General features: G+C 42.7%; 1 protein-coding gene across 4 annotated transcripts; it reads right to left on the bottom strand.

Annotated features, from left to right (window-relative positions):
- Positions 1-316: 316 nt before the first annotated feature.
- IRF6 (interferon regulatory factor 6) lies at positions 317-22,494 on the bottom strand. 4 transcript variants are annotated; one of them, XM_027871159.1, is made up of 9 exons: positions 22,263-22,483; positions 20,670-20,789; positions 16,491-16,667; positions 10,596-10,800; positions 7,991-8,116; positions 5,583-5,744; positions 3,331-3,720; positions 2,280-2,398; positions 317-1,277 (listed from the first exon to the last, which is right to left on the bottom strand). In XM_027871159.1, exons 3-9 carry the CDS (start codon positions 16,662-16,664, stop codon positions 1,053-1,055), a joined length of 1,401 nt encoding a protein of 466 aa, XP_027726960.1. In that variant the 5' UTR covers positions 16,665-16,667; positions 20,670-20,789; positions 22,263-22,483; the 3' UTR covers positions 317-1,052. The 4 variants fall into 4 exon arrangements, with proteins under 4 accessions (XP_027726960.1, XP_027726961.1, XP_027726962.1 ...); XM_027871160.1 differs by having other exon boundaries at positions 22,390-22,475; XM_027871161.1 differs by lacking the exon at positions 20,670-20,789 and having other exon boundaries at positions 22,390-22,494.
- Positions 22,495-22,966: the final 472 nt, after the last annotated feature.

Genomic DNA, 22,966 nt, shown 5'->3' with positions numbered 1-22,966 from the left:
CACACACACACACACACACACACACACACACACACACACACACACACGTATTTGAGTGATGACAGCATAAACATAAGCCATTCTTCCACCAAATCCCCGAGCTAGCTATTGTTGACAGCTTCCTTTTAGAGGTTCAATTTATGAGACTTTACACACAGGCGACTTTCAGACTTTGGCACTCACTTCTATTTAAATATTGAGCCCGGTTTCTGAGCAACCACAGCTAGCCCCTCCCTCTCACTCCCTCCCCCCACCCCCCCAACCTGGCAATTTGCTTTCTAGATGAGCAGGTCAAACAGAGCTCCATCCTGAACAATTAGCACTTGTGGGAAATTTAATGAAAGAAAGACAATTTTGGTAGTCCAAGGACAAAGCAATATAGGGAAACAGGTTTAGAGTTGGAGGACCTTGGAGGGCACGTAGTCCAAATCCTTCTCTTTTTAGATGAGGAAACTGAAGACCAGAGAGGTCAAGTAATTTTCCCTGGTTTCCACACACAAGTAGTTAAGTGACAGGGCCAGGTATTCAAACACAGGTTCAATGACTCCCAATCCAGGATTCTTTGCTCTAAACACTAGTATGGGGTAAGGGAAGACATTCTCTTCTGAAATATTTTTACAAGGGGGAATTCAGCCACTGAGTCATGGAATGTTTGAGTTGGAGGGACCCCAGAGATGATTGAGATCAATCTCATTTTTCAGAGCAGCCCAGAGGCATGGTCAAAGTCACATAACAAGTCAAAAGCTTAACCTTACTCTATAAGTCAGGTTTCTTGACTCCCATTCTAGATTGTTTCCCTTCTATTATGCCACTATGGTTAACCCCAATGGGTCTTTCAATAATAAAAAATAGGAAATTTATACAATCTGATCTTTGATATAAATTAAAATCGAGTTTTTAAAAAAGCTAGGCAGAGTAGGAAACATACAGAAACTATTAACATTGTTATAGAGAGGAGGGTAGAGTTAAAAGCCAGTTAACAAATCTGAATAATAAAAAATATCCATATGTACAATATTTAGAAAAAGGGAAGAGGGCTGCAGCAACCAAGATCACTGGGCTGGTAGGGCAGGGGTCATATGCATGTTGGGGGGAGGGTTCATGGGAGGCCAGCTTTCCTGGGTCTGGAGGAGGCGGTATAGCTGCTTCAAGTGGGCAACAATATTATCTTTGATATCCGGAGTTGAGATCTGCAGGCGGACACTGCCACTATCAAAGGACCGAGTGAAATCGCCAGAAAACATCTCATAGATCATCCTTGCGACCACTGGAATAACCTGCTCAGAAAACAGCAAAACATATCTTTTGAGGAAATGGGCCTTTTAAATGCAAAAATGGGAGGGAAGGGGAGAATTAGTGACAGTGATGCAAGAAAAGAAAGAGCCTTAATGAAACAAAAAATACAGAGAAGACAGCATATAGAAATTTGGAAGGGTATTGTGGCAAGCAGGACAGTTTTGTTATTACAATGTTTAATTCGCTATATACTTTTTAAAAACTTTATGCAAGAGAAGTTCACTATTTCATATATAATCTTTTCTAGACTTTCTTATTGAAATGTCTACTGTTCATTAATATTTAAGTTCATAACAAAATAGAAAATTTTTATTAAAAATGTTTTTTAATTCCAGCAGGAAGGATTTAAAGGAAGAAGAACTTTTTTCCAATAGTAAGGATTAGCGAAGGGCTGGCCTCTCTTATGCAGGTCATCTTCAGGACAGAGAAGATGCTGTCACCTGTCTTAGCTTAAATCAGTGCCATCCTGCCTGGAAATAAAGGACCTTAAGGAAACTTTCAGTTCTAGAAGCCTATCTAATGATGCTAAAGGTCAGAATTAGGCAAGTACCTAATTGATAAAATCACAGCCTATCAACTCCTGGGGATAATCCTGCTACTTATCCTCTGGGATCACCCTCAATATTCCCTGCCCCTTAAAATAATTCAGAAACCTTTCTTTTAAGGTGTCCCATAGTACCAGGGTGCAAGCTCAGAACTCATTAGGTCTTAATAAGCCTGTGTTTACTGCTGATGACTATGAAGCTGGTTCTAAGCAGACTTACTTTCAGATTCCTGCGGTCCAAAGGTTTGACCCTCTGTCTGCAAAGTTGGGTGGGTTACTCCCAAATCTGCTACTATATAGTGGCATTAAACTAGTTAGGATGGCGGGGCTTTTGGGGGCTCTAGCAGGTCCAGTTCAGAAGATTTACTGGAATACCCAAATTGTCTGTCCAGGCTCAGAGTTTGAGAGCAGACCAAAGCAGCCACTCATATTTCCTCACCTGAACAACAATGAGCTTCCTCTCTCGGGGTTTCCCATCAGGCCATTCTTCCCCAAAGCACAAATAGATCTCAAAAGGTGGTTGTTTCTCTATTTGTCCTTTCTGGCGGGCAATGAGTTCTACAGAAGGTGAAATAAAACAAATTCAGCATCTCAGGGAAAAGAAGAGGGGAGGAGCTTTGGGTCCGAATTGATCCAATCTCCCCTTCTTTTCTCTAGAATTGTCCCCTTAAATCACTCACTTGCCTATCTATGTTGAGAGAGAACAGATTTTCTTAATCGAATCAAAAAATAGACCATTCAATTCATTTTTACCACCTAGATCCAAATCCTAAGAATGGAATAAATAGTAGCTCTGGATAACATATTGACAAGGAGGTCATTCTAGCCTACCACCCTCTCTAGCACTGTCAGGGATATCAAAGGAAGCTCAGACACAAGTCAGATCCCAATCACAATTAGGAAGCTGAGTTATCTGGGTGGCTAAGTCACTTTCATTAATCATAATGAGGGTTCCCCCCCTTTTAGAATGTAGGGGTACAAAGCACCAACATTTTTTAGACCTGGATGGAATTAAGGAAAGAGGATTCAGTCCCTTTTTCTCCTTTGGGAGAGGTAGGTTTAGAGGAAGAGGGAAGGACTGATCATATAATGAAATTACATGGGGTGCTCAGCATTCTCCCATGCATTCGTTCACTCATTCACAAACCTCACTCCCCTCAACTCATCTGCTCCCACCATTCTATAGAAGCAGACATTTGATTTAGGAAACCACCAGCTACTTGATCTGGGTGAGATTTAGGAGTTATCAATCAGCCTGTGCTTCTCTCTGGCATTTAAGACAATATATCATCTTTCCGTTTCTCTCTTTCTATTTTTGCCTTTTATCCCTCCATTCGTCTTTATTCTCTACCTCTGACAAAAACTTTCTTCCTAAAGTTTCATGTCCCCAAGCCCCTACTCCTATCCCAACACTCTCAAATTACTGAGCAGAGAAGAAACTTCAGGGACAGAAATCTCTGGTGCCTCTTTGGCTGCTCGGAGAGACTCACCGCTGAGGAAGGTTTCCAGGCAGAATAGCTTGACCTTCTTTTGCCGCTCAATCAAGTTGGGGGCTACAAGTGAAGGGGCACATGGCCCAGACCAGTATACCTTGCACTGGCATAATCTGATGGCATAAATGGCATGGCCACTGACTTCCAAGATCAGTCCCCTGTCCATGACATCCAGCAACCTGCTGGTGAACAGCTTCTGCTTTTCATTTGTGATCTGATCTGGCCCAGGGAACTTCACCTGCTCCAGGCTAACAGGACCGAAAAGCTCCTCCTGGTCTGGCATGGGCCCCAGATCACCATAATAGAGTCGGCAGCCCTGAGGGTTGCTCACCGTTGTCTGCCCTAACTCCTTCCCACGGTATTGGAATTTAATGTCCAAATCAGTCACTGGAAGACAGAGAAGGGATGGTTAGGGAAATGCTACCAGCTGCTCTGCCCCACTGCCAGAGAGACTATGCAAATTCAGCAGGGTCAAGGATTCTATCCCAGGCAGGCTTCATCAAAAGCTTCCCCTTCTCATTCCTCTGAACCATAAACAAAGAAAGGAATTAAAACTATCCTTGGAAATTCACTTCAAAAAGGCTATCTTGTCTGAAAAATCTGATAAATAAATGATTCCAGAGGATCAAAGATGAAGCCTGCCACCTTTCTACTGCCAAAATGAAGAATGAGACATATATTTTTGGACACAGTCAACAGAAGAGTTTGTTTCACTTGATTAGGTATCCTTGTTACAAGGTTTTCTTTTTCTTTTTTCTTCTGTTATTATTCAATTAGGGGCAAGAGGAGTGGGAAAGCAAGGAAAAAAGTAAATGCTTGTTAATTGAAAAATAATAATATTTAAAATAATTTTAAAGGCTATCCTGAAGGAATGAAGCCTTTTAACCCATACCATCTCTGTACAGCGCTCAAATCCTAAAAGCTTAGACCTTGTCTTGCTGGAGCTCTGTCCTGATATCTTTGCCTCATACAGACTGAGTTTTTATTTTTTTAATCAACAGACTTTGACTAGGAAGTTAGTTTATGTAAACTTGAAGAGACTATCTCATTTTAAGCACATTGTAAGACTATGGAGACCAAATTAACAAGGAACACCAAACTGTTTACACATTTGCCCAAGCAGTCATGTAGTTACATACACACATGAGCATCTAACTGCTATATTTTTTTATTAGACCTGTGATGTCATTCTTGTAGGGAACTCCCAGTAAATAAACTCCTTCTACCAATACAAGTAGGCACCTGCTAATCAGTCTTAGAGAGTTGCCTCACGGCACTGAGAGGCTAAGTAATTTTCCTAAAGACACACAGACAGTACTCAGAAAGAGGCAGGACTTTGGCCCAGGTATTCCTCAGAGATAGAGATACTGGTTTTCTTTTTATCCACTATAGAATTTATATCCACTATAGCATTTAAGGCATTTGAGGGTTATGGAAATCAGAGCCCAGTGAGATTCAGCTTGCCCCAGATCATACATATAAAAAAGCAGAATATATTTGGATGTCATCAGACTCCAAATACAATGAATTTTCTGTTCTTCCACACATTAGCAATCCATGGCCAGGATTTAGCTTATACAGCTATACTAGGAACAGATTTCCATCTCACCCACCTCAGGATCTAAGTTTATTAGTAGCATCAACTGAATTCTCCTTGAAATCAACTGAATTCCCTCCTTATTTAGAATATAAATTGTTCCTCTCCTATACACGACCCCAAAACAAAGATAGAGGTTGGGGGGAAGGGAGGAAGGAGAGACAGTGATAGAATTCATTATTTGGGGAGCTGAACTTGACCCAATTCAAAATGAAGTTTTTCTTGTAGATCACAGATCTTCCAAAATCCATGAACATAAACTCCCTAGGTGGATCCAGTCCCTGGCCATTAATAGCCCTGTCTCTGAATGGGCCCTGCCCTCCAATCCTTTAGCTAGCACAGACATGCCCAGGCCTCCTGAGCTACCTACCAGGCAGGTAAGTAACCTGGGACTTTGACCAATGAGAGCACCCACGTCAGCAGGTAAGAATGGCCTGACATTTCTTCAGCATTCTCTATTCCTGGTAAACAGAGCCTTGGTGACTCACCAATCCAAGCTCCAGCCAGCCAAGAGGCCCAGAATTCAGCTACAAAAGATGCCTACAAAGGAGGCCACTCATAGGCACTTGAAAAAGTCAGGAACCTAAGAAGCAGGTGGGGTGGGGAGGTAGACTAAATTATGACCATCCAAGAAGAAGAAGACATTACTTACTTGGGAGAGAGCTGATCCATAATTCTGGAGAACTAAAGAAGTCATGCTGCATGGGAGCTGGGGGTACTTCCATTTCCAGGGGTTCTGTTTTGGGCCACACTGCTTCAGGGCTGCAGTTGCCCACGCTGCAGTTGCCCACACTGGCTGGCGCCATAGGAGAGCCTGGAACAAAGGCAGATGGATGAGCACGCAGGGAGAGAGCGCGCGCGCACATACACACCCACACCCACACACACACATATACACAAAATGGCCTAAGGCTCTAAAAACTGTAAAACAAGCTCATCACTAGACCCATTTATGAGCCTCAATCAACCATGAAAACAAGTGCTGAACCAGCCCGTGGCCTAATGGTAACCGGGCAGGCCTACCAGGAATGGAATTCCTCTGTTCCTCCTTTCTCTCCTGTCTGGGTCTGAGGTTTTCATGGAACTCTGAGGGAGATTCTGAATATGCTTGCTGAAGAAAAACAAGGAGAGTTTGCTAAGCAGTGAGATGGGGAACAGGAGATTTGGGGAGAGGAAGGAAAAACAAATTCAAATTTTACAGCCAAATAGAATTTTTGCAGTTTAATTGGTATGCTCCTATAAAAGGAACTCAAATGAATTAATTAGTAGAATCTAATCAACATCAGTGCAACAAATTCCATTTTCTCCTATTTGCCATGGCAGAATATTTGCTCTCCAAGAGAAGGGATTTCTTTTCCTTCCTCAGTATTCCTGGTCCTCCAGCAATACCCTAGAGCTCTGAAATCCCATAAGTCAGTGCTGCCCTGATAACTGTGTATGCACATATGGTGACATCAATGTATCCAATTTACAGAGAAGAAGCCAATTCCAAGGAGGTTGCATGGTGAGTCAGTCTCTGTCCTGGGAAGGAAATCCAGATCTCCTGAGGCCTAGCTTTCAAGATCTAGGTAGGAACGTAGCATGTGATAAATATTGCCCTGGTCCACCCTAGGTAAGAGACAACCCCCAAAATCTATCCTTCTTATTGCCTAGGTTGCAAAGGTAGCAGTAGTGGTAACATAGACTACAAACTCCTTGTGGGTAGCAACTCTGTCATGTTTGTAGTTATAGCCCATTATCTAGAACAGTGACTGCCACATAGTAGGTAGTTAATAATTCTTGTTGTTTGATTGAAAGTGTAAAAAAAGGAATTGCAAAGGAGGGAAAAGAGGAAGGAGAATCAGGCAGGCAGAGAGAGGGGAAAAGGGAAAGGGAAAAAGGAAGACAAGTTTAGCTCTATCCTATCCTAAGTATGAGGAACTTCCACTGTGCAAGACTGACAACTTGTCTGTAATTTACAATCTTAGAGCCCGGGTTTTTAACCTTTTTGTGCCACAGACCCTTTTGAAAGTCTGGTGAGACCTACAGACCTCTTCTCAGAATAACATTTAAAAATATATAACATAAACTACATAGGATCACAACAGAAACCAATTATATTGGAATATAGTTTTTGAAAATTTTTTTAAAGTTCACACCCTCCAGGTTATAAACAAACCCCTGATCTAAAGGGCCAGTGGCCTTTCTCAGAACAACCTCTTCAGGCTCCTCTGCTAATCCAAGTTTTCCAGGTGGTTTCAGGTATCTCATCTGACCAAGGGGGACACAAAACAGCCACAAGAAAATGATGGTTAAAACTTGCTTAACCGGAACCTACTTTTAAAAAAACAGTTCGATTTGGCCAGGAGCATTTCAGTGCAGAGTAAAGCCTCAGTCCAGCAGACTTGTTTCTGCTAAGCCAAAGGAATGTACAGCAGGAGATTTAGCAGCCTCCCTAGCATCACGCCATTGCATCTGGTTTCCACCAGTCTCTGAACTTACTATGTCTAGAAGGCTGAATCTAAAAAGCGATAGTAGAAGAGAAAAGTCTATAGTATTCAAACATCTAAAGTCATATTGATGTCAGCTGTGGAAGCCTCTCGCTATATCTAAGGCACAAAAATAGAGCGTATGATCTTATCTGTAAGGAAAGAAAATGGGGGAGTCAAATATGAAGCAAAGGAAGTTGTAGTTGGACTTATCCAAGTCTCTGAAACAGGCATTTGAAAACAAGCACCCAACTTCCTCAACTGGGTACAAAACAATCCCCTGGTGCTATTTCAGGTATGTTTTATACCCAAGTAGTAATATTAAAAATAGTTCTTATGAAAAGGAACATTCATGACAATTTGGTATTAATAATAATAATAATAATAATTTTTTAAACTTCACATTTATATAGCATTTTAAGGTTTGCAAAGTAGTTTCCTGATAAGAACCTTCAAGTTAGGGGCCAGGCAGAAAGCACCAAGAGCCCAGAAGAAAGTAATGAATATCAATGCTCCTCAAGTAAATGGATGTGGCTTCACTGGCAAAGGGGCATGGCCTCTTTGATACTCTCTGACTGTTCCCATCACTTACCATTGATGTTCAGGAAAGGAAAGGCATCCTGGATAGGGATATGGGGCTGTGATTGATCTAGCTCATCTTCCTCTTCCTCATCTAGTTCATTATCTTTCTCATCCCATGGAGCAGACCCTGTGGACCCTATCCAAGGGAAAGACACACAAACCCTAAGGATTAGCAGCTCAGATTACATTTTTGTCCCTATGTTTAATTCATTTCCCATCATGACCTGCTCCACCTTAAGGGCAGGCAGCATAGACTTTGGTCTTTGAGATAAAACTTCAAGCCAAGTATATCCCAAGTTAAGTGTGCCAACAATCTTCTCTTTGTTCCCCCTTTATTCTGACTAAGGAGATATCTGAGAGTCATTCTGGCATAATGGATAGAATGCTGAACTTATAATCAAGAAGACCTGAGTTCAAATCCCAACTCTGTCACTGACTATGCAAAATTTGGCAGTCGTTTGCCTCTCTGCGCCTCAGTTTACTCATTTATATAATGACTGAGTTGTATTAGATGACCTCTCAGTCCTTTCCAGTTCTAAAATCTCCTTGATCCTTCCCCCTAATATGGTGTGCAATCATCAATCATACCATATCAGAAAGTCCATAATTCCCACTTTAGCCCTCCTCCTACAGTTCGATAGTTCTTACCTAAAGGGCAACAAACATTTATTAAGCACCTACTATATGTCAAGCACAGTGCTAAGTGCTTGACAAATATTATATCATTTGATCCTCACAACAACCCTGCAAGGTAGGTGCTATCATTATCCCCATGTTGCATTTGAGGAAACTGAGACAAAGAGGTTGCCCTGGGTCACATAGCTAGGTGTCTGCAGCCAGATCAGAATTCAGGTCTTACTCACTCCAAATCCACTGTGCTATCTAGCTTGCCTCTTAGTTTAAAGGCCTCCCTCTCCTTTACCCCATTCCCTCAAAAATAAGCTTTTGAGATAGTGCATTTCTATATGTTTAGTATTGTTTCTGTTCCTGGGGAGCACTTCCTAAGTATTAGATGATGAACACAACATGGGGCATTTAGTAGGAGTATCACAGAAATTAAATTTGGTTCAGAGACCTTGGTCCTTGCTGAGAGTCTTTACATAGCACAATGTTATATATTTCATTATATGAAGGATTAAAGACAGCCTGAACAATAACCTAACATTCTGGTCTGAATGTTACTGTTGAAGATGCCACCATTTCCTCAGTTACCCAAGGTCAAACCTAAGTGTCATCCCCCACTACTCACTCTCTCTCATCCCCCATGTCCAATCTGTTGCCAAGGTCTGTCATTTTTACCTTTCTACCACCTCTCACAAACACCCTCATTCTCTCCTCAGACCCTACCATCAACCTCCTGCAGGCCCTCGTCACCTCACACCTGGAGTATTCGAACAGCCTTTTGGTGGATCTGCCTGCTACAAGTTTCCGCACTCCAGTTCATCCTCTCCTCAACACAATCTTCCTTAAGCACGGTTCTGACCATGTCACTTCCCTACTCAATAAACTCCAATGGCTTCCTATCATCTCCAGGATCAGATATAAAATCTTCTGTTTGGTATTCAAAGTCTTTCATACTCCCCTCAACCCCCTACCTTTCTAGTCTTCTTTATATCCTTCTCTCTCTCTCTCTCTCTCTCTCTCTCCCCCCCCCCCCCCCCCCCCCCACTTACACTGGTCTCACTGCTGTTTTTCATACAAGACACCTAGTCTCCCAATGCTTGGCATTTTCTGTGACGGTCCCTAGTGCCTGGAATGCTCTTCCTCATCATTTCCATTTCCTGGCTTCCTTCAAATCCCAGCTAAATGAACACCATTTTTGTCCTTTTAAGTTACCATATTTATCCCCCCTCCAATGGTGGTCTTTCCTGAGCCCCCTTAATTCTAGCACCTTTCCTCTGTGGATTATCTCCAATTTATTCTGAATATAGTTTGTTTGGGGCAGCTAGGTGGCACAGTGAATAGAGCACCGGCCCTGGAGTCAGGAAGACCTGAGTTCAAATCCAGCCTCAAACCAAACACTTGACATTTCCTAGCTGTGTGACCCTGGATAAGTTGCTTAACCCCAATTGCCTAAAAATTAAAAAAAAAAAATGAATATAGTTTGTTTGTACATAATTGTTGAAATGTTGTCTCTCCCATTAAACTGTGAACTTCTTGAGGGCAGAGACTGTCTTTTTCTATCCCTAGCCCTTAGCACAGTACCTAGCACATAATAATAACAAATAATAATAAATATAATAAAAATAAATTTTTCCTGACTTAATAGAAGTCACGTATTTCCCCACTCCATCTTCAATTTAGCTTGCATTAAACCTACATGCAGCCTGTAATCTGTGTAATTTTTCAGATCTAGATTTTTTTTCTTTAAAAGATCTCATTTTAATTAGAGAAATGCCCTCTATTTAGACAATACAATATCTTCCTACCCCACCCCTCCTACCTCTAATCACCTAGAGTAATGGCCATTTGCTTCTTTTGTTTCCTGAGTCCCTCCGAGGAAAAAAAAGTTTTTGTACTTGAACAACCATTAGACATAAGCTACTATCTCTTTAAGAGTCCGTTCTAGTCCTTGGCACGCTGCCCACCTTCTCCCAAGGCAACTGGGGCCTCACCTGGGTTAATAATTGAACCCTGGGGCTGGGGGATATCACAGACTTCATATATCTTCACTGGGTTCATGGGCACCTCCTTGGTGCCATCATACATCAGGTTGAACTCCCGGCTCTTGTTTAGCGCACATCGGAGTTGGGCCTTCCATTTGGCTGGGTCGGGGTCATCAACTCCTTCTTGGTATTTCCCAGTTTCCACAGCCCAGGCCTGGTAAAGGTGGAACAGATAAAAGCAGTGAGATCATACTGCTGTCCAGAATCATCTGAAAGGCCGTATCTCTCACTAGCACACTCATCCAAACTGCCTCCCCACTTCCCTACCATCGTAGTCATAGAAGCCAAAGTTGCAGTAGGAAACCTCACAGTTTGTACCATCCTGAGGCCCATAAGAACAGACAGCATGGGCAAATACAATCACATTGAAAGTAAAAAATACATCCTAGAGCTCTGGTGCTGTCCTCTTTTAGTCTTTGGTTCAAATTAAAGGAAAAAAAAAGACTGGCAGATGAACTAGTAGTATGTTTTTATTGCTCCATTCTCTTTGCTTTTCAGTCCCACAATGTAAATAAAGGGCTGTCATAACCAAGTGGCTGAAGTCTAAAAACCTTCAGGAAGTGAGGAAACAAACATATTCCCTGGGATTCTAGTGCCCAGTCACCCACTCCTGGCCCCTACTGCTGAGGGCCGTGCATCTTAAAGATCTGTCTTGCCCTGGTTCCCAATTTCCCAACCTTTCACCCGTAAAATGAAGGGGTTAGACCGAAAGGCCTCTGAGATTCGTTCAAGCTCTACATCTATGAGCCAATGGTCTTGTCCAAGTCTTTGGCACATAAGCTCCTTGAGGTCATGTGACCTTTTATCACCAGTGTCGACACAATGCCCGGCACATAGCAAGAGCTTAATAAATACTTGCTGAATTTTTAGACATGACCAATGCGGGGATTTGTTTTGCTTGACTAGGCATATTTGTTACAAGGCTTCTGTTCTTCTCCTTTTGTTTCAGCGGGCACAGGGGTGAGAAGAACAACAACAACAAAAAATCCTTGTCAATTTTTTTAAAAATTAAAGTTATAGCAAAGAAGATTATATATGTGTGTATATATATATGTATACTTGTGTGTGTGAATACACACACACATATACACACACACTCCTAACCCCAAATAAATGTTTGTTGCCCAATTATCAGCTTAGAGCAGTCCTATCTGCTCCAAAGTCTATAGCTAGCTTCCCTTGAGAAAGCTCAGCCGGTCCTTAATAGCATGTATTTGATTATGAACATTCCAGGTACATCTCCCCAGCAAGCTGGGAAAGGGAAAGACAGAGAACACCCCAGAGCAGAATTCCATCATCCCCAGTCACAGACCAAGCCTGTGAAAGAAGAAATAGAGATGGGAACCGAGATTCCTTCTGGTATACTAGCTAGTATATTTACTTTTTCCATAACATGTCCCTTCTCTCCCCATTACCAAAACCTCAAGTTTTCTCCAGGAATATTCCATTTTCAGTCAAATTCAAAATAACTAATCATTTGACAAAAACATTGTACTATGGAATATACAATCAAAATATGAGCCTCGTGCTAGCAGGGTGGTACTGCTTCTGCTCGATTGATATTTACTTCTGTGTGTCCACTAACTTGGATCCACGGAGATTCTGGAGTGATGGGCAGGGGATGGCAGGGGATGGCAGTTGTAGCTGCACACACGGATGTGGGAAGAGAAGAATGAGGAGACTGGACATGAACAGGAAGAGATCTCCAGGGATCATCTTGTCCTGCGCCTCTGGTTTAGAAAGGTCTGCCTCTTTTCTGGCCCAGAATAATGATTCTCTGTCATATTCTTGAAGGGAGGGAAAGGAGAGGGAAGGAGATACTCAGTCACCCTAATCCAGATGTCTAACATCCAGGAAGTTCTTAGATAATCTAAGCATCTTCTTCATCAATTAGGAATAGCTGAACAAATTCTGGCGTATGAATGCGATAGAATAGCATTGCTCTGTAAGAAATGATGAAGGAAGAAATCTAGGAATTGTTGTATGAACTGATGCCAAGTGAAGTGAGCAACACCAAGAAAACAATCTATATAATAACCACAATATTGTAAAGACAAACAACACTGAGTAAATTAAGAACTCTGATCAATAAAATTGATTAACTACAATTCCAGGCAGGGTGGTGCAGTGGCTGCAGTGCTGGGCCCAAAGTCAGTAAGATCTGAGTTCAAATTTGCCCTCAGATATTTCTTAGCTGTGTGAGCCTGGGCAAGTCGCCTGACCTGTTTGCCTCAATTTCCTCATCTGTAAAATAGGGATAATAATAACACCCATCTCCCAGGGTTGTTATGAGGAACAAATAAGATATGTAAATATCTTATGTAATATATGTAAATATCTTATGTAATATATGTAAAACATTTAGCACAGTGCCTGGGACATAGCAGGCATTACATAAATGTTAGCTATTATTATTAATTCTAAAGTATCCATGATAAATCATGCTACCCAACTCCTGACAGGTGTTGGAGTCAGGGTACACATAGATAGATAGAAAGTTAGAGAGGCAGATACCCACACACATATACATATATAAATATATATGTAGATGTATTTATACATAATATATTGTGTATTTATAATATTAAATATTTATATACAATATATCAGGGTACTCTAGAATTAATCATATAATATTATAGCTTTTATATACATATACACACACACAAACTCTATATGTCTGTATTTGGACATGGGCAATGCAAGAATTTTTTTTTTTTTTGCTTTATTGCATCTTTTAAAAAAGACTTTGTTTTTCTTCTTTGTTTTAAGGGGGAGGAGGTGGGAGGGAGGGAAAGAAAACAGATTTTTGCTAACTTTTTAAAAATTAAACTGAAACCCTAAAAAGTCATCTAAAACCTTCTACTGAAGTTTGGGACCATCTCCTCATTCTACATTCAGGTACCATCTTCTAAACTCAGAAGTGCTGTAAGCTCTACCAGACTGTCAAACTACTCCATTCTCTGCCACGAGAGACAGATTGAGGAGTCCACTTCCTGTTCTCCATTTCCCCATTTTCCTAAGCCTCTGTAGATGCCTAACTACTATGACTCAGTGAGAACTGTGGAATGGGCAAGTTGGTCAGAGGAGATACAACTTTTCCCAGCCTCCCCACATAGCTACCTGTTTTATCTCTGACCCCAACTCCTACCATGGCCACTGAAGTCTACTGTCCAAAGTTTGTAGATTTTGGAACAGATTGTGGGAATTTCAGTGAGTGGCTTGGATCCTTTATTGGGAGCTGCCAGACATTAACCCCAAAAACCCAGCACCAGCCTTCCTGTTCATATCCAGTGTCCTGATCCTTTTCTTCCCATATCCATGTTCACAGCTGCTACTACCATAACATTCCAGAGCCTCCAAGGATCCAAGTACACAGGAGTAAATAATAAATCTAGCAGAACCAGTACCATCCAAATCACTTCACCTCTTGAGCTCTCAGTTTCCCCATCTGTAAATGAGAAGGTTAGACAAGACGTTCTCAAAAGTTCCTTCTACCTCCAAGACTATGATCCCAAAATGGTTAGAGTATTTAGAGTAGAAGTCCTCAACTTGCCATAATATGGCCTCAGTTTTTTGGTATAAAATGAAGAAACATCTTTACCCCTCCAAACCTCACAGGGATATGAGAAACAGGAGATAATAGAGGTGAGCTTTCATTCATTTCCTACTCCAATGCCTTTTCATGACTCTAAGTTCGCAAAGGCTATGTCAACAGAGTAGAGGGCAAGCTGTGGCAGGTCCTAACCAAGCTAGAAAGACTATGAATATGTCCCTAGTAACAGACTATGAACTTACCATCAGAAGACCAGTCTAGCTAAGTTAGAAAGGGTTGACTGTCAGATGATATGGAGGAACCACAGAAATGCATGATGACAATCCACTAAAGGTATTAAGAAATGAAGACTAAAGTATGGAGGATTGATAATCTTGATTAGTAGAGAGAACACCCACACCAACAAAATCATGGAACTTTTAATGCATGTAATGGAGATAAAAGCACTCAGGGCAATTTGGACATAGGATGCCAAGGACATCTCCCATAAATAAATCCAAAGTCTCACTCCTCCTGGACTTAATGGTATCTGATATCTTTTTCTGCTTCTGAGAGTGGAAACCAGAGACACAATTACAGCCTTCCAAATGTTCGGGGAGCCTGGTACCCTGAAGAAAGAACCCATTCCAAGAGACAAGTATCATCCTGCTATACGTGTCTCCCCAAGTTTCCCCCACATAGAGTGCACAAAGGTACATGAAGACAAACGTGGTAGAAAGGGCCTCCTTTCTACCACCCAGCACACAACAAAGTCTAAATTCTGACAAAGAGAGACCATTCATTGTGTGGGTCTCCTCAAAACCAATCCGTTCCTACCCATGGCCTGACAGTCAGAAAATAACCCAGATATGGAACAAATCTACAGAGAAAAAAAATGTAGCTGGAATAAAGTCAGGAGTATGGGAAAGAGAGGAGGGGGGAAAAGAGCACATTATAAAAAAGTCACACTGCCTCATACCTAAAGCTATGCATTATCATTTGCACATCACTATTTAACAGATGTATTAGCAAAGGTATTCCCTACTGTATAAACACCTTTCCCTCCAATAACTTACAGCTTCACTCTTGTTTTCTTTCCTTATTTTCACTCTGACCGAGCTAGGCTGGGCCAGGTTGACTCAGTTCATTTAAAAATAAAAATGAGGTTGATCTTCCTTAGTATGTATTCTTAGACCTTATGTGGGGGGTAGGAATGGGAAGAGAAAGGGTTCAATAGTCCTATAATTTCATCTGTATAAGGAACTTCATAAGTGGGACACAGAGGTTAAATGTCTTGCCCACAGTCACACAGTTATCATGGGTCAAATCCAGGTCTTTCTGGCAAGCCCTCTATCTACCACACTGCCTTTTACCCTCAGACTATTCTTTCCAAGTACACAGGAGTAAATATAAATCTAGCAGAACCAGTACCATCCAAATCACTTCACCTCTTGAGCTCTCAGTTTCCCCATCTGTAAATGAGAAGGTTGGACAAGACGTCCTCAAAAGTTCCTTTTCTCTTAGTTCCTTTGCTGTTGCCCTCTCTAGCTCTCTTCTCCCTCACCTTTCTTTCCCCTGTTCTGGGAATACCTTTCCCCTAACTCAACTTTTACAGAAACCTAAGGAACCCATTGTAGAGGACCCAATGTAGCTCTGACTTTAAACAAGTTGGCTTTAAATAGAAGGTAGCATCATATACTTCTGCTTACCTCGGTCCCTACTGCACCTCAGGATACAGTGAATGGAAAAGCTAACATATATTCCCACGTTTACAGTATTTCTCTAGAAGCTATCTGACCTAATGTTGAAAAATCTAATCATAGGCAACCCCAATGGAGGACAGACCAAAAGGTGGGTTTATTTAGTAGTTGATCTGGAAAGAATCATCACTAATGCTAAGGAAAAAAAAAAAAACTATTCTAGTTTCAAAGGTTTGGGGTCAGGGGGAGAGTGGTTAAAAAAGAAAATTTGAGTTCCTTACAGATAGAATAATATAGACCTACAGGAAATAATCCTAAGTCATTCAGAAACAAGTCAAGCCTGACTCATCAGTCTAGACAGATCTTGACCCCCTTTCTTTGGTGGTGAGATCTGGATACTTCTGATCACTGAGAATTAATAACCAGCTTTGGCTACACAGACACACACACATTCAGTCTTCTGGTGTTATCCTGTGCCTGTTAATGTTGGACATAATACATACACACTGGTATGTTTTCACAAACCCAGAAAAAGTTTTTTATTTTAAGACAGACTTGATGACAAAATGAAAGAAATGGAGAAGTCTAAAGGGGTTTAAATGTTTTTACCTTGAAGATAGTATTCTCCTCCTCGTGTTGAGGGCTATGTCGAGTTGCATGTTTCCAGGGAATCTGGAAGCGTTTAGATTCCCTGTGTAGCCAGACAAGACCAGGGTACATGCCACTGTCCACTTGGGCCACCAGCCAGGGCTTCAGCCGGACTCTTCGGGGTTGGAGAGCCATGATCTGGTTTGAAGTAGAGGGAAAAAAACAAACCATGAAAATTAGGCCAGTCACTGGGAGCTGGTCCCAGCCACTATTCACTCATGATAGATAGAGCTGCAATTTCATCAGATTAAGGTACAGAAACCAAATATGGGAATAAACCACACCAGGTGGGAAAGAAAAGAAAAGAGGTTAAAGGTTTTTTTTGATTCTTATTCCAAAGCCATTTACACTTCATGTGCTAGCCAAATCAGACTTATCATGCAAGCAGATCACATTTCTGCTTCTATTTAAATCCTGCCACAGAAAAATAAAAGGTGATGTCATCCCTGCTGGAACACAGAAGGCCTTCCTGAAGCACCTACAACAAGTGGAAGCGAGGCTGCTGCTTGACAATCTCACCTCAGAACAGGGGAAAGAAAGGTGGGGGAGAAGAGAGGTAGAAAGGGCAGCAGCAAGAGAACTAAGAGAAAAAAAAACATTTAAGAAAATAAATGGGCCACAGCAGGTGAGGATGGGAAGAGGAAGAACAGGAGAGAACACTAGGTTCCAGAGTCCTCACTTATAGTATTCAGTGTGCCCACAGGAATTCAGCAGTCCCAGGGCTACAGTCTGGTTCCCTTCATCTTAGCTGCCCGTGAATGCCATGCCAGGAATAATAATAGCTGACATTTATATAGCATTTTAAAGTTTACAAATCACTTTCTATACATTATCTCATTTGAGCCTTATAATAATCCCTGAAAATAAGGAGTACAAGTTTTATCTTCAATTGACAGATGAAGGAAACTAAGGTTAAATGATTTTGCATGAGGTCACCTAACTAATGGCAGTTCAATTCAATTTAACAAGCATTTTTAAGGGCCTACTACCTGTCAAGCATGGTTAGGCTCTGAAGATGCAAAAACAAAAACAAAATCAACAATATGCAGCTGAGCCTTCAAATCCAAATTTCTCCTGACTCCATATCTGGAGCTTATCTCTCCCAAGACCATATCTGTCCTGAGAAAAAAGTCACAGCAACAGGACCAATATGATTCACAAAGAACCACTATGAAGGATCCTGTTCTTTGCCCAACAGAGGAAGAGTACTGGAAAGTTGGAAAGCAGATAAAAACCCAGTTTTTTTGTCTACCAGCTGAGACAAAGGCAAAGAACAGCGACCATTAAACAACACATTTGCCAAACCCAAGAGAACTAGCAAAAGTCACTCACACACTGAGTCATCCCATACCTTCCTAACCTAAGTAGGCCGAGATAGGTAGAGCCACAGCATCTTCGAGAACTGAAACCAGCTGGGCTGCAGCAGCAAGGCAGGGTAAAGTCTACAATCGATTCTCAAAAAAATTTATTGGCACACTACATAACAGCAGGACAACCAGAGTCAACAACAGGAAATAGACAGGTCTAAGTCAGATGGTCATGGACGAAAAAGCAGAGTTAGAATAATTTTTGATGCATTATTGTTGTTTGTATTATTGAGGGATGGTGGGGGGAGGTGTGATAATTTTAACCCAGGCATAAAATCATGGAGTTTAACCTGATTTTACAGATGAGGAACTGAAGCTCACAGAGGTTAAATGACTTGCACAGTGTGGAATATTGTATATATTATCAGAAATATTATATGCGCTAGCTGGTTTTGCTGAACTGTTCCCTCCGCCACCACCACCCCTGGCTTTTTTTTTCTTTCTTTCTTTTTCTTTTTTTTTTTTTTTTGGAGGGAATTGGACCCCTTTCTCTTTAAATATTTGTTACAAGAGATGACTCAATGGGGAAAGGAGATAAGGAGGAATATAGTCAGAAACAAACAAACTTTTGTTGTAAAAACAAAAGACATTAAAAATGTCTTTGGCAAAACCACCTTCTGACTCCAGGTTCAGCAGTTTCCTCTGTACCTGCTGGCATCTCCTCTAGTGGTTCCATCTCAAGTTCCCAACCTCTGGTGGACGCAGTTCTGCCCACAACAGACCCAGGAAGAGGAGGAGGAGGAGGAGATGGGGGAGGAAAAGAACTAGTCATCCTCACACCCAGAAAGATTCCCTGAATCAGTCAGAAACCAAACTGGCTGACTCAGCACAAGGCACCCACTCAAGAGGAGCTCTGCACAAAACAAGACCAGTAGGGTCCCAGACTCTACTACCAACTCATTTCCCCATAATACCCAGAGGAAACTAGTCCAATTCAGCCATTATGGTCACTTTAAAAAACAGGCGCCAGGCAGAACAGAGCCAGTACTCATCATGAACCTTCTGACCCAGTTACCAAGTCTTGTAACTGGAACCTTTTAAATGAGTGATAGGATAACTCAAAGCATTAACTTAAGGGAGTGAAGAAAATATTTAACTCCAAAGTGTCCCTTTCCCCAGGAATCCTGGTTTTGGGGCCTGGGAATATGAGCAGGAGGGTGAGGAGGGAGAAATGGTCAAACTAGGTGATTCACAAGATTTAGATGAAGAAGGTACCAACGATCTAGTCCAACCTATTCAGTTTATGAATGAGAAAATTGAGGGGAAACTCAGAGAGGCTAAGATCACCCAAGGAATAAGTAGCCTAACCAACTCAAACTCAAGCCTTCAGACTCCAAACCCCATTGCTTTAAAGGACTCCAAAAATGTAAATTTCCACAAGGTGTGGAAATAATCTTTTTTCATAATCAGCTGTGTTATCCGCACATAGATGCAGATAGGGAAAATGGCCAGGCTGGGTTGGAGAAAGTTTTTCAACAATTCTTTTTGTAATACTGGCAGATCTTGTTTCTGAGCCTGAAATATACATGGCATCTATCTCCTGACCATCAACTTTCAAGAAAAGGAACTAATCTACAGTCTGTTAAGTAAAGACCATTGGGCCCAGAGAACAAGCTTCAGTGTGTTAGTTGGAGGGGAGAAGGGGGAAAGGGAGATAGAACCAGCTGCCCATGAAGATCAGTGCTCAAGATCAGGAGCCCCATGTTCCTGCATTCAACCAAGGAAGAGAATACACACTCAACCTCCCTTCCGGGGGTCATGGTAAAGGCTCCTCTAGGGATAACAGCCTGTACCAATATCTCCCTACCTTGAAGATCAAAGCCTCTATGTGTTGACTTACAACTCCCTTCAAAGCACACCCACCCCAAACAGCCCACCTCTTCCAGGAAGCTGCATAAATTTTCTGCATCAGCCAAACACAAGTCACTTCAACTAAGGACCACAACTACTACAAAAGGAAATGTACATGGGAGAAATTCAGGGGTGAACAAGCTAAAAACAAACCCCTCTCTTCCTGAATCACTTTCCTCTTCAACCTTCTTGTCCATGTCATTTAATAAATAAGGCCTAGTCAGCAGAGTACGGCAAGGATCCCAATATTGGGAAAGGAAAGGGAAAGAAAAATTAAGAGAGGAGATGATCATATCTCATTCAAACACACCCTTCACAGAAGGCTATCATGCAAGAATTCAATTCCAAAGTACCTCAGCCCCAGAATTTTAAAGCCTGGGTAGAGTCACCTATCCCAGATAGATGAGCCCTGGAGCTTAATATCTCCTGCTGCTGAAATGTAGGCAGGCACTGAAATCAATTTAAGAAACCACAAGATGGTAGATTCTGAGTGTAAGAAACCTTAGAGGTCACCTGGTCTAATCCCTTTCTTTTACCAGATAAGGAAACTGAGGTCCAGGGGGAATCAAGTGTCTTAACCAAGATCAAGGTCACTCAGGCAGTAAATGACAAAGCTGGAATTTGAACTCAGGTCCTTAGACGTCCCAGCATTCTCTGCACTGCCCCACAATGCAAAGAGATATCCCCAAAGTGGGCACCCAAAGGCATCCATTTTACCACTCTAGTCAAGCTCCCCTTGACGCTGCCTACACAACTATCAGAATTTCTTCATATCTATTTCACAAAACCTCCTCCACCTTCATCAAGACTAGCTCTTAGAGAGGCTGCTCCTAAGGCCAAGTCTCCACAGAGAATTGAAAGAAATTGTCTGGATGAAGACAGATTTTTCTCTGCATAAAATTTATTTATCTGTCCTGTTTACCTGGGGTCCTTTAGCAAGGAGACCTCCTGATCCCGTACTGATTCACAAGATCATTGCTTCACTTCGTTCAACTCTTCCCTCTTCTCCAAAGTAAGCCTTGGACTCCAAAACCACACAGCTCTGGGGTGAAAGTGGAAGGTATGGAGGAGATGGGGTAAAATCATCCAGGAGTGGGTCCTCCAGCATGTACCAGTACACCTCTTCTTCACAGCACCCACCCCAAAGGCACAGGACAGAAGGGGGGAGGAATTCATTCCCTTTTTCACCAGAGGCAGATAACAGTAAGATTGTGTACCGCCTTTCTCTCCTCTGACATTGCCACCGGGCTAGCTTAGACCCTCATCAATTTCTGCCCTGATTATTGCAATAGCCTGCTGGTGGGTCTGCCTGCTTCAAGTTTCTCCCCACTCCACTTTATTTTCCATTGTGCCAATGAAAGTGATTAAAGCTCCAACCATATCATGCCCCCCTCCCACCCCAACTCAGTAAACTCTAATGGCTTCCTATTGCCTCCAAGAGCAAATACAAAATATTCTGTTTGGTATTCAAAGCCTTTTATAACCTACCCCTTCTATCTTTCCACTCTTCTTATACCTTACTCCTCAGCACAATACTCTTTGATCCAATGACACTGGCCTCCTGGCTGTCCCATGAAAAATCCATCTCTCAGCTCCAGGCATTTTTCTCTGGCTGTCCCTCATACCTGGAACACTCTCCCTCCTCAATTCTGACTACCGACCCTCCCCCAAATAAAATCCCACCTTCTACAGGAAGCCTTCTCCCTCTTCACTCCAGTGTCTTCCCTCTATTTAGCTTGTAGATGAGAATATATATGTGTCCACATATGTGCATATATGTGTGGCTATATATGTACATACACATATGTTTACATGTTGTCTGCCCCATTAGATTGTAAGTTCTTTGAGGGCAGGGATTGTCTTTTTGTATCTCCATCTGCTCAGTGCTCAGTATACTGTTTGGCACATAGCAGGCACTTAAAAAATGTTTATTGATTGAATATTCCTTATGGATCTCTATGTTCCCTCCCCACTTCTCATACTTTCCCAGTATACATAAAGAAAAGTGCCACACCTCCCCTCCCAATCCCCAACTCCCCTCAAAAAAAAAAAAGCACCACACCCGGCCAACTCAGCCTCTCCCTCTGTGGCACCTGGTTTGGCCACTGGAGCCTGTCTGTGGGTGTTTCCCAGGCCCAAGGCAAGGGACCAGGGAATGTCAAAACAACAGAAAGGGAAATAACCTGTCAGTAGACCTCTTTACTCCAAATCTCCCATATCCCCAGCATACCTTAGAGAAGCAGCTTCGGAAACCCCTCTCCTCAAAGCAAGGAGCCCAGCTACGCAGCAAGTACAAGAGAGAGCCCCTTGGCTGTACTAGGTGAGGGGCCCGGGAGTGGGAGAGAGGGCATACCCCATTTCAGCGAGGAGAGAGATGGCTCCCTCTCTGGCTCTGGGACCGGCCCACTTCTGCCTGGACTACAAGAGTGAGCATTTAACCCTAGAAGTGAACACCTACCCCAAACTAGTCCCCGCCGCGAGTTTGTGCACCCCACCCCCACCTCACTGCACTCACCAACTCTTGGGGGACCGGTGTTTCCCTCTTTCCTCAACCTTGTGCCCCTGAAGCGGACGTCCCCGTTCCTCCTCTGACCAGCCTCAAGAACTGACTAGCCCCCTAAACAGAATTCAGCTGCGCTCACCCGCCACCAGGCCGACCGAGGAGACTGGTGGCTGACTCTGTCCGGGCGGGGACTACAGGTTCCGCTCCCAGTCCCACACCAGCCTTTACCTGCCCAGCCCAGGTGCGCGGAGCTCACGTCACCGCCGCTGTCCCTCCCCGCCCCCTCCCCGCAGCCCGGTGTCCTAGGCCCCGCCCCCGGACGCTGGGATTGGCTACGCCGCCAGGAATGTGATACTTCGCGTTCCACCGCGGTCCTTTTCCGTCCCTTCCGCTCCGATCTGCCTGCGGCGGAGGAAAGTCCCAAAGTTGGGGTCCCTTGCTGTGAACGACGGAGTGGTGGTCTTGTAACGTGGAAGGGTCCACCTCACCGAGGCTCGTCTGCATTGTATCTATCCCCTAAAGTTCAACAGTTCCTCGTTGGTATTTAAGACAGGCTTAATTAAGAACAAGTGCTTTAAGTCTTTGGGAGGGGCAGGGCCCCAAGGTCCAGCCCCTTTGGACCACCTCAAATCAAAATCTGCAACTTAAAACTTCCCGGCTTAACCTAACAACGCACGAGGTCCTTTTCGAATCGGGGACTTAACCCCAATTTCTGC

The sequence above is a fragment of the Vombatus ursinus genome, unplaced genomic scaffold, assembly GCF_900497805.2.
Source record: "Vombatus ursinus unplaced genomic scaffold, bare-nosed wombat genome assembly UNPS02014798.1, whole genome shotgun sequence".
In the NCBI taxonomy this organism is placed as follows: domain Eukaryota; kingdom Metazoa; phylum Chordata; class Mammalia; order Diprotodontia; family Vombatidae; genus Vombatus; species Vombatus ursinus.
Note: the sequence above shows the minus strand (reverse complement) of the source record. Positions and strands in the feature narration are given on the sequence as shown.